This window comes from Cryptomeria japonica, chromosome 7, assembly GCF_030272615.1.
Source record: "Cryptomeria japonica chromosome 7, Sugi_1.0, whole genome shotgun sequence".
NCBI classification, from domain to species: domain Eukaryota; kingdom Viridiplantae; phylum Streptophyta; class Pinopsida; order Cupressales; family Cupressaceae; genus Cryptomeria; species Cryptomeria japonica.
In genome coordinates this window covers 597,556,363-597,568,550 of record NC_081411.1, presented here as the reverse complement: position 1 = coordinate 597,568,550, position 12,188 = coordinate 597,556,363, and the positions used below count along the sequence as shown (strand labels likewise).

The window sequence follows — 12,188 nt, the reverse complement described above, 5'->3', positions numbered from 1 at the left end:
GAAGACTTAGGAACTTGGGAACTTCGGGGTTCTGAAGTTCTTGGGAAGGGAAGACATAGGAACTTGGGAACTTCAGGGTTCCAGAGTTACGGAGTTCTGGGGAAGGGAAGACTTAGGAACTTGGGAACTTTGGGGTTCTGGAGTTACGGAGTTCCGAGGAAGGGAAGACTTAGGAACCTTCCTTTTGACAAGACAACACTTAAACACTTCACGCCTCCATTGGTTTTCTCCTTGATCACCTGGGGCAGCGCTGGTCCATGGAACATATCTCTGATCGATTCTCACTAATGGACCAAGGGTGTCATAAAATGACAACAGTATTGTCATCAAAGAACAACTCCACATGAGCTTAGTGCAATCATCTAACATTTGGTAGACCTTCGTGCTGCAAATTGATCACATCCAAGGCATTTGAGCAAGCATCGAAAATGCTTTTCCAATCTAGCATAAGCTTCTGCAAGTTGTTGATGTGAATCATGAGATAAACCAAATCGTTCAACTGATTCTTCCCTTATGGATTCCAACTGTTTGAAGTAAATAAACTTCATTTTCTCCTTCAACTCTTCCAAATTCAAACTGCTGGAAGTGTGGACATCTTGTCCCAATAACTCTCCAATAGATGCGAGGATCTTAGATTGTATCTCTTGGATTGATCCCTCCATCCCTATGCACTCTTGCTTCACATATTAAAACACCAATTTCCTCATGGCCAAGGAACAATACCATCCATGGAAATCATACACATTACCTTCCTGAATAACTCCCTTTGGGATCAATGTAGAAGTAGGAATCCGCTTCAACACCTTGAGGCGAGGAATAGTCTTTTCTTGCATTGGTTGGAACTCTTCCCATACTCCTTCCAAGTATTGCATTCTATATTCCTCATTGCCTCATGATCAACAGGTGATCCATGAGCAATAGCAATAGGTGAAACAAAGGTAGGATCCTCGTGCCTTAAGGAATTCAACCCTTCAATATATTCCTTGAGTTTCCAGTTCTCAATCTCTAACAATTCTTTCTTTTCTTCAACCTTGTTCAATCGTGCCTCAATTGCCTTGGCAGTATCATTTAGCTCTTGAAACTCTTGTTGGTTTATAGTAGGTCCAAGGTCAATTGTGGTAATTGTTGTGACATTTTCACACATCACCCCACTGCAAATGGGGACCCTCACTTTTTCGCTTTCTAGGTTGGTTGTCTTAACTTAGTCGTTGGTTGTTGTCGAGTCTTTGCTATTAGTCTTTTATTTGTAGTTGCTTAGGAGTTGATCAAGTCTCTCTTTAGGATGAAGTGAGGTACGACACTTTGTTTGCCCTCCAGAGCTTCCAACCTGCCTTCCAGCATTACCAGTGGATGCCCAAGCCCGATCACTTCCATTCCACCTCTCCATCATTCATCCCTCTCGACCTCACCTTCCTAACATTTCATCCATAAACCTCTCCTTCCATCTCACCCCCATACCTACCTTTCTATCCTCCATCTACCCTTTCTTCCACCCATCCCCATATCCTAACCCACTTCACCTACATAACCTCTATCCTATCCTTTAACCTTTTCACCTCCCATCCCTTACTACCTTATATTTCCCAACTTCCATCCTACATTCTAACCTACCCCTACCACTACCTACATCCCATCCTAACTATACCTTACATTCCCCTTAATTATTAACCATCCTATACCACTACCCTTCCTATCATATCCTCCCTACCTTCATTCCCCAACTCCCATTTTCCTAACCTACCCCTACCACTACCTTTCACTCCCATTTCCTAACTTCCCTTCCCTAAGCTTCTCATACCCTTCATTCCTTACATTTTCTAACCTATACCTCACACCCATCAACCTACCCATCCATTACCCACACATCCTTATTACCCTACCCCACCGTAGCACTCACTCTACCTTACATCTCCCGCATCCATACCCCTTATGTCTCCCTTTCCCCCAACATCCTCTTCTTCCCTTCCTCACGTGGCACTTTCCCTACCATTCTTCACTTCCACATCCCACTTCATCTCACATTTTTCTCCCTCTCTACCGTATCATTGTTTGGGCCCACAAACTTTAAAAGATGGAAATTTTAAGTCTTCACATGCCTTGCCACATCATTGCTTGGGCCCCACCAAACTCTAAGGTGAGGAAAAAGTTTTTTCTTTAAAAAAAAAAACCACCTCACCATTTCTTTTGGCTCCTAACATCCCCAGCACATACCACGATGAGACATAATGCAAGGTGTGGCACCAAAAAGATAGGGAGCTGGCCTTTGAGTGAAGATGTGTCATTTTAATAAGGATAGAGTAAAAAAGGTGACTCTTAACATCCAACGCCCATATAAAGAGAGTGTTTCACATCATTTTAACAGCATTCAATAAGAAATTCTGATCAGACATTAAGGAAGCAGTTTTAGTGATAAAGATCAGCGATTTTGGCAATAGGACTTTGATCAAATGCTTCTTCAAGGTGCTGTTTTGATTTGAAAGGTCTAAGGTTTAACTTAAAGACATTATTATCCAGTCTTTTGAAAGCAAAAGGGGCAGATTTTGAAGGAATTCCATTACATTATCAGACACGGAGCAACAACAACAGCAAGTTTGGGCAAGATCAGACATTAATGAGAATTTCCAAGTTCTGATATGATGTGAAGTATCAACAATTTAAGCAGACCTGATTCTGATTTTAAGATCAGACCTTACTTTGGCAAATTTTTCAGATATATCCTGTCTATAATCCGATCAGTATCATCATGTCTAGCCTTAGAAATCCATGTCCAGACTTGAATGGGTTGTAGGAAGCTTGTTTTTTGCAAAAAGTTGTTTTCATTCCTAATCTTTTGATGCAAAATATTTTTTTTTCTTTTCAGGTTCAATAGAAGGATGGAAAGCTTGGGAGGGGAGGATAAATCATTCATTCCAAACATCAAAAAGTCTAATTCATTGCAGATTGAGAGACAAATCCAGCAATCAAGAGCAAATATCAGAACAAAATAAATGAGATCATCAAGACCAATTTCTCTAGGATTGAGAAAGTGATAAAAAACTGATCAAGATCACTTGTTTGTGCAAATGAGAGCAAAAACACCGATTTGAAATGAAAGAATTGATGTAAGAGGAGATGAGCAATATGTTTGCCAAATTTTGTTTTGTACAAACAAGGCTTCAAAGACCGATTTGTTCTGGTAAGGAGAGGCAAGCAAAATTTTAATACAACTGAAGCCTTGAATGCCGATTCATCTAAAATGCAACCAAGTGATCAAAGTTGATCAATTCAATCATCTGCTACAAATGAAGCCCTAGTGACCGCTTCAGCAATGAAGGTTTTTGATCATACAAGGATAAAATACTTTTCACCAAATGACTTTGTGCAAATGAACACAGAAATGCCGATCTGTCTTGGTGAAGAAGGGCAATCATCGCTTGATCAAAGGGATAAGCTAATACAGATGAAGACAAAATCACCGATTCTCAATGAGAGAATTGATGCTAGAGGATATAGGTGATATGTTGGAAATTTTTTCAATAACCTGATCTGTTTGATGAATGAAGGCAAAATAATAAGTGCAATTGAAGGTGCAAATGCCGATCAAGATTTTGAAGTACAAATGAGAAGGTAAATGCCGATCAAGGTTTCAAGTCCAAAGGAGGGAGAAAAGGCCGCTCAATGTACAAGTCCAAACGAAGGTGAAATTGCCGCTCAAGTGAAGAAGTCCAAACCAAGCTTGAAAGACCGCCATGATGATGAGGTACAAATGAAAGGAAAAAGGCCGCTCCAACCTCTAGGTCCAAATGAAGGAGGAAAAACCGCCCATTTCATGAGGCGCAAACGAAGGAGAAAAGGCCGCCCATGTCTTCAAATCCAAATGAACTCAAGAAAACCGCCAAGTTCAAGGGGTGCAAATGAAGATCAAATCCTCGCCCAAGGTGTCAAAATGAAAATAGTGCAAACAAAGTGCAAAACACCGAGGTACAAACGAAGAGCCTAAGACCGATTTGAAAAGAAGTTTTGAATCAAGTCCAAATGAAGCTTGGAAAGCCGCTCCAATTGTCAAGTTCAAATGAAGATCAAAAGGCTGCCAAGTTCTAAGTGCAAACGAATCCAAAATAACCGCCTATGATGATAAAGTACAAACCAATAAATGTTTCGCCACCAATGGAATGTGGAAATCCGACTTGTTATAAGTCCAAATGAGGCATCAAAAACCGGAAATGATGTGCAATTCAAAAGAGAATCGATAGGAAGGAGTCAGCCTTGAAGGATAGGCGCTCAGCAAAGGGTGAAGTAAAATATTTTATTTAGAATGCAAAGTCGGCCTAATGAGAAGTTGAAGTGAAAAGTGGCGACCTCTGGCCTTTAGCGTCTATAAAGGATGACATTTGCAATTGACACATAAAAACATCATTCAATTCACACATAAAAACATCGTTCAAGCTAAATTCTATCTGCACTCCAAAACACCAGCGATTTGACAAAAGAGATCAGCGATTTGGACAAAGAATTTTTTCATTGATCAAAATATACTTTTGAAAGAGGCGATTTGGATCATAAAGGTTCTAAGTTCAATCTGGAAAATTTTCAGTCCAATTTGAGGGCAGCGTGGGCAGAATTGTGTGACAATTTACATTGCATCAGACTTATAGCAAACACAAAAGCAGACATATAGAAGTGAAAGGTAAGTGAAGTTAATATGTATTTTATTTATTTGATACCCCTTGGTTTGCTTTGCAGGTGATTAAGTAAGGAATCAAGGACAAGCCAACATCGATCAAGCTCGAGTCATGCAAAGCAGAGATCGAAGTCAAGGCCTCAGTTAATGAAGGAAAGATAACCTACATGATGAAAGAATGTTTTACAATCTTGAATTCCCTTCGGGAATCCAAGAATCAAATCAGTACATTGAGGAGTTAACCCCAACCAGGTGCACCATTCATCAAGTAGATCATGAATATGGGAAAATCAGTCATCAATCAATGTTATTCATCATGTAGATCATGAATATGGGAAAACCAATCGTCAATAATAACATTGAGCAAACTGAATAATGTTGAGTATCAAGAGATATTACTCAATACTCACTCATGATGATGAATCAAGTCTACAAGTGCAAGTTGAGATGGCATCCTAGTCATCACTCACCCAATCGAGGAATTCCACATCAGCGAATCCAAATGCAATGCACCTGACTCATCATTTGGAGGCACAAACTTTGAGATACCTACCCTCGTATTCCATTGGTTCACATTCAATGTGGAACCTAAGTGTAATTTTCTCATTGGTCAGAGGGAGTTGTTGTAACAAACCCTATTTAGCATTTCCATCTTGTAATCTCGGCCATTGATTGTGAATCAATCTGAGCCGTTCATTGTAAAGAGCTATCTATATAAGGCTTAGTTTCCTCATTTGTAAAGGGTGAATAGAGATTAATAGCAAGACAACAACAGTAGAGTAATATATAATAGTTCATAGATAGCAATCAATAATTAGCAATTAGAGTAGAAGTTAGATTAGGAGAAGGCAAAGATTGTTGCCAAAATCTTGTTGTAGAGAGCATATGATTTCATTGAAGCTATGGTGAATTAATGTGTCATTTCAACAAGTTGCATGGTCTCTACTTCTCATTTCATTTTCTTTCATGTTGATTAGATGAATGATAGAAATAGTGAATGATTAATGGTGAAATCCATTTATCCATACCACTAGCAATTTGTTGATTGTAAGTTTTCCTTGTGTGGTCAACTGGAATCCTTAAATGAGCTAAACTTCAATTGCTATTCGTACCTTGATGTGCATCACCTCGATGGTATCCTTGTCGTTGATAGTGATTTGAACATCACCATCTTTCCTTGGGAGATTGCACTAAGCTTTGTGGAGTTGTTGCTTTGCATGTCAAAGCAAGGCTTAGTTGAGTTTCACTAAAGATTGTCCATTGTTCCTGCATCCTTAGGATTAGATTATATTTCTTGAACCCTATGTTTTTTGTCCTTTTTATTTCCAAGCAAGTAGTTAGAGTTCAAGTTCCAGCAACATCCAAATGTTCAACATTCAAGTATTCAATGTAAGTCCCCTTGGATTATCAACAATCACATCAACCATTTAGCTTATCCACAAGTCAAAACTTGATAGTGGAAACCTTGGAGTCGTCTCGGTTGATCACATCATTTAGCATCCAAAGAGATTTTGATCAAGAGAGGATAAGATACCTTGGTATTTTATTTTGTGTTCGATTGTGCTAAAAAGCACATCAATAGTGTTTGCTTCACTAATAGGAATAATAACTATAGTTAAAGTCTCAACCCGAAGTTTGGACATTTACTCTGTGAAGTTACTATCTCCATAACTGAAGTTCATTTGTTTATCAACCTAGGGACGTATTACTTGAAATGGGTCTGCATTATATATGCACTAAGTTCCTGCGATAGCTATCCTGTATTACTGCAGCAACTAAAATCTATTTGGGATAAGCAATCAAGAATTAAAACAACTGAATGGCTACAGGAAAACTCTGCATTAACATAAAACTCAATTAAAGAAATGCTAACTAAGCCCAAAGTTGTCAAATAGGAATTACTCTATTTGCTTTGGCTGCAGGAACAGTCAATGGATCTGTTTCCAGTGGCTGTAGGAACAGTCAAAGGCAGGACGTCTACTGCGGCAGAAAAGGAAAACTAAATTTAACAAAGGCATAGGAACACTCACCAAGTGGGCCCCCTTGGGTGAGTGTATCCAGGCTTCCAAGATAACTCTAAGTGCTCAGAACAACATGACTTTATTCATTGCTTTTCAGAAGTCGATACATCATTCAAAATGAAAGAAAACTAAAACACTCTGCAACTCTATTTCTAAATCTTTTGTTCTTCGTTCCTCTCCTTCTAACCTCAGAGAAGAGGCAGAGACACTTATTTAAAAGAAAATTACAACTACTTCCTACAATTAAGGTCACACCGATGAGAAGAGGCGGATAACATCCATGATAGAGAACATTCAGAGTTAAGCCACTAAAAACGTGGATCTATACCAAACCACAACCAAGAATATAGCGTGGCGGTATTACAAGATTGATGCTCACTAAAGTCGGACATAAATGAGTCTTGCGCATCCTGCTACTTCTTTGTTGTTCCTCATGCCCATTATCCTCTTTGCTGATTTGAACTTTTAGTCGCCCCTTGAATATCTCAAATTGCCTTCTCGACGTGACGGGGTAACCTCCTCCGCAACATCTCATTTATTCCTGCAATTGAAAAGAGAGAACATACAAGCATTTACCTATCTATTTTAATTAATTATAACACACATACATTTCACACATGATATCGCCTATGACAATCCGTATGGCAACAGGAACAAATCACATGGCAACAGGAATAATTGGCATGGCAACAAGAATAATTGGCAAAGATAAAGCATGATTTAATGGGTACAGTTAACATCTCAAATGCATATAGTCAAACTTTAATACATCATTACCATCCCATTATACAAATTAGGTCTGGTTGGGCCCCTGTCCGCAGGGCTTTGGTCACCCTCGCTCCTATAGTCCCTCCTTCCCGGGGTTTCTGGATCTGACCCTCCTATTTTGATGCCCTCTGACAAGGACAAATTCCTGATGCCAGATAATGTTGCTTCAAAAATAGTGGCAATCTCTTCGTGCAGGTCCCGTACCGCCTCCTCTCCTTGTTCAGGATATTTTGACAGGTTGCTCTGCGACTTGGCTCCGGAGTCCTCTTCACTTGACGTCGAGTGTGAGGCCTGGTCGGCGAGATCTTCCTCCGCTACGTCTGGAAGTGGCAGGTTCCTAGCGACCTCGGCCAACTCCTTCCATGTACACGACCTTTGCCTCTCCCGTCTACGACTCCGACTCACACTCCGACTTCTGCCGTGTTTCTCCAGACTCTTCGAGTCAACAACCTCCCTTAGCCGCTGTCTCCTTTCGGCTTGTTATTTTATGCGGAGAGATCTTCGTACAGTTCCCTCATCTACTCCTTCGGTGGTAGTGGTACGTTTGTCTTTGTTTGGCCGTAGGGGTATCAAGTGCCAGAGGTACGACATTGACTAGCTTCCCTCTCCTCTTCTTCCCTACGGCTTCGCTCCTCATACCTTTGGAGTACTTGTTGCAAACGGAGTTCTCGTGCAGTTTCCTCCCTTCGGTCTTGAAGTGTAATCAGATTTTTGGTGAGTAACCTTGGAATACTTCCGAGCAAGTCAAAGACGGGAGTGCTGACGGTGAGTTCACCACGTACCGTGCCTTCCGAGATGGCTCTCTCGTGAGCCTCTCTCTGCACGCACTGCGTGACCGACACGTCCCACAACTCTACCAAGTTTGTCGTCAATTGATCCTCTCGTGCCTCTTCCCCTGTACTCTCTTCGTGCGTGTCGTTGTCCACGACAATTAATTGCTGGTTGAATGGCCGGCCCATTAATTCCTTCCGCCTGCCGCCATAGTTATCTCTAGGTTCATTCAGGAAATGACGCCAAAATGTTTATTCATTAATGTAGGTTGGTAAAACTCGTAGATAACACAATGTTTTCCATATGTACCAATTATTCATGTACCAGTACATTCATATGTCACAGCATAAGTAATAATGATAACAACTTAGACCAGAAGAGTTATATCTTTATTGATTTATCCAAAATATATCCATGCATAATCTCCCTTGCCGAGGTTCCATCCAAACAATATATAGACCCGCCGGTTGGCCAAGTTGCCAACCGTCACCAACTACCAACTACCTGACGGGAACCTTTCGGCGACACAACATAACCATAAACACAACATAAACACAATTATAATTATTATTCTTACTAACATAAGTTATTTACCCCTAACAGTAACTCTGAATTAAGTTATTATGATTCAGTCTTGGCCAAGCTCTGTGTCATGTGGCATGCCACATTGATTCTGTCCTTCAGAGGTTAGCTTTGTATTAGACATCTATACTGTTGCTAATTTTATTGTTTTCTGAGGCTAGTTAGGGATTTTTGGAGGTCTTGGATTATGAATTGTTGGCTGGGAGAGTTTTGTCACTTTATATGGATGCTAATAGGTCAGCAAGTTAGAAAAGAGTTACTGCTATATTGTTAACTTTTTCTGCCTTGTATTTCTCGTTGAATTCAGTTTGGGATTTGATAGCACTCCATTTTAAATTTAACCAAGTCTGGCTTATCAAAATGGTGAATACATTTGTTGTATGATAATTTTAACATCATATAATAGGAATGAATAGAAATATCAGCATGGGAAAAGTGAACACATTAATGAAACTGTTTGAGTTCAAAGGTCCTGCTTATATCAGCTTCTCAAATTCTGGTTGCATTTCTTTTGTTACTAGGCTATTGAACTGGAGATTGTACAAAATCTGCGGGATAACTGTTTTGAGCAGGAACGTCCCATTTCATTAGCTCTTCAGGCGTTTCCGAGCAATCTACAATCACAGCTTAATGAATACATGAATCAAAGGTATGTTCAGCATATTTTCTCAAAACTAAATGGGAATGTACATGGAGATTATTGCCACTGCTAAAACAGATTATTCTGATTCAGATCATACTGCAGATGGACATGTACTTACAATAGTAAACTGTATATGATAAACAATATACATAGTAACATACAAATTACCAAATATAAAATTTAAAAAGCAGTGCTCCCTGGATACAATCTACAATAGAGTTCATTCAATTATAAAAATAAATTCTAGATATTTCAGATTATAGGACTTTATTACAAACTGCCAATTAGATTCTCTGCTGGTGCAGTAGATCCCTCTGGTCATAGCAGATGGTGTCAGAGGCTTGTTGGATGCTCGTTGATGTTCAGATTCACACAATACACATGTTTGGTTTATTACCGAAGCTTACAAATTCTTAGTCCTGAATCTAGTGAAACCAAGAAGAGTTTAACTATATGAAGTAGTTTGCTGACTTACATCAGATCAAACACAACTTTAGTTCATGAAGTTGTAAAATGAATATAGTATTGTTTTATTAGTGCATGCAAAGTTACGTACAGAAGACCATCATCAAACACTCCAATGTGCTTATAATCTCTCAGCATTCTGTATGTATGCATGTGGGTGGAAATGCTAACAAGTAAAATATATAGTGGTGGGCTACTAGTTGAATATTGATTTGTTGAATTGTTTCTGGCAACGTCCCTAAGCATCATGAAGATATTATAATAATGAAAAGGTGGTTCACACTAAAAGAATTAATTGTTTGAATACAGCACTTAAACTTAACAAAGCAATATCATAGAATGCTGCCTACCTCAATAGCTGTATGATTGATTGATTTGAACTTACTTCCTACTACTTTGACTTTAACAGTTTTATTTTGATATGTTTTCTGGTTATATATCCATCTTTTAATTTTTTTTCCTGTTTTGTCTTCTAGGATCATTGCCAATTTTTCTCGTTCAAAATTTTGGTATCACTAATTTTCTCTTCTTATGTATCTAATGATTGTAGAATGCTGCTGACTTTAAAGTATGAGGTGGCCTTGTCTAAATATGTCATCCCCCAATTTTGTTGTATGGGCTTGGCATTTAAACAAGGTTGCATGGGTACTCGTACCCAGCCCCTGGGTACTCGTACCGGAGACTCGAACGCGTATCCCGCACCAGAAACTTGGTTGGAAACGTCTCCATAGAGAGGAGACTTCCCACTAACGTATCCGCCTGTCTCTCACCGTCTCCAAGCCAAACAAAAAAAAAGGAAACCTTAAAATGTAAAAAAACAAACAAACACAGGCAACAAAATAATCAAAATGTAGTACAAACGGAAGAAAAACAATGCTCAAAACAAATGCAGGTCACAAGGATTTCTTAAAACATTGCAACAACCATTACTAAATTATTATATTATATTTAATGTTCAATGTCATTATATTTTCAGAATTTCCATAAATTATTAAATTATATTTAAAAGAAATTGGCGTCTCCAAGTACCCATGTCTCCTATTTTGAAAAAATAGTCGTACCAGTACCAGCACCAGTCTCCAAGTACCCCCGTACCCGTGCAACCTTGCATTTAAATGAGGCATGCAGTATTTAACGTTAGTTGAATTGATTTAATATGTTTTTCTTATGCCAGACTACCATGATACAGATTTCGCTGCACTTCAGCCAATTTGTAACTTTTGAACCTTGGGAGAATGGATGAAATGTAATGCTTAATATGTCATGACTATTGACATTTGAATTTCAATTAAACGTAAGAACTTTTGTATTAGGAAAATTATGTCCGGCCTTTTTAAAAGTTTATATCATTACAAGTGTTATAAGGTTAAGGTTTCTACTAAATATGATACAAAAACCCACATTTTGTATTATGTCTGATGGCTTTTATAAATAGTTTACCAAGACATTAAAAAGTTTATTTGGGATTTCCTAGGAACTTGTATAATCACTGTTTAGTCCTTACGGTGAGGTTGGTAAACTCACGGATAAACAGAGATATTCCACACGTACCAACAATTCATATCACAATAACATTAACATATATTAAAGCATAAATAACAATTACAAAACAGTTATGGCAGAATAATAATATTTTTATTGGATTCTCAAATATGCCAGTACAATCCTAATCTGCTGAGGTTCCATCCATACCATATATAGACTCGACAGTTGGCCAAGTTGCCAACTGTCACTAACTACCAACTACCCTACGGGAACCTCTCGACAACTCATACATAACAAAACATAAACACCCAAACCAACTTTAAACTAGCATGTGTTATTGACCCCTAACATCACCCCCCCAAAAAAAGTAGTCGTCTTCTAGACGACTAAGACAACAGGAGATGGAATAACAAAACAAAAGACTAAAACTGAGGAGGGGGAGGAGGTGTCCCTGTTGTGGTCGAAGAAGAAGGTTGTCGCCCTGTGTGGAGTTTGAGGTTCTTCTCCGCAATTAGTTGCCGCTCCCGTGCCTTCTTGATCATGTGTGCAACCTCTGATAGTTTTTTGTCCTTCTGCTCCAGCTGCAGAGTAAGGTCAGCCACCTATGCTGCTAGCGCCTCTGCCTCCTTCTCCTGCATGCTGCAACGGGCCTCATAAGTGGTCACCTTTGTCTCCAGCTCAATCTTCAGGTTCTTCTCTACTTCGGCTAACTTCGCACGCTTCTCCCCGTCCTTCTCCAATTTTTCTACGTATAGCCGCTGGGTCTGTTGCTCTATCTGACTTTGTCGCATCT

General features: G+C 39.2%; 1 protein-coding gene across 1 annotated transcript in view; it reads left to right on the top strand.

Annotated features, from left to right (window-relative positions):
* Nucleotides 1–12,188, top strand: part of LOC131079299 (protein RETICULATA-RELATED 5, chloroplastic) — a 146,089-nt gene that overhangs the window by 27,385 nt on the left and 106,516 nt on the right. Inside the window, exon 2 of the mRNA XM_058017207.2 lies at nucleotides 9,324–9,451. Within this exon, the coding sequence (XP_057873190.2) occupies nucleotides 9,324–9,451 (128 nt within the window). The remainder of the gene's footprint in view (nucleotides 1–9,323; nucleotides 9,452–12,188) is intronic.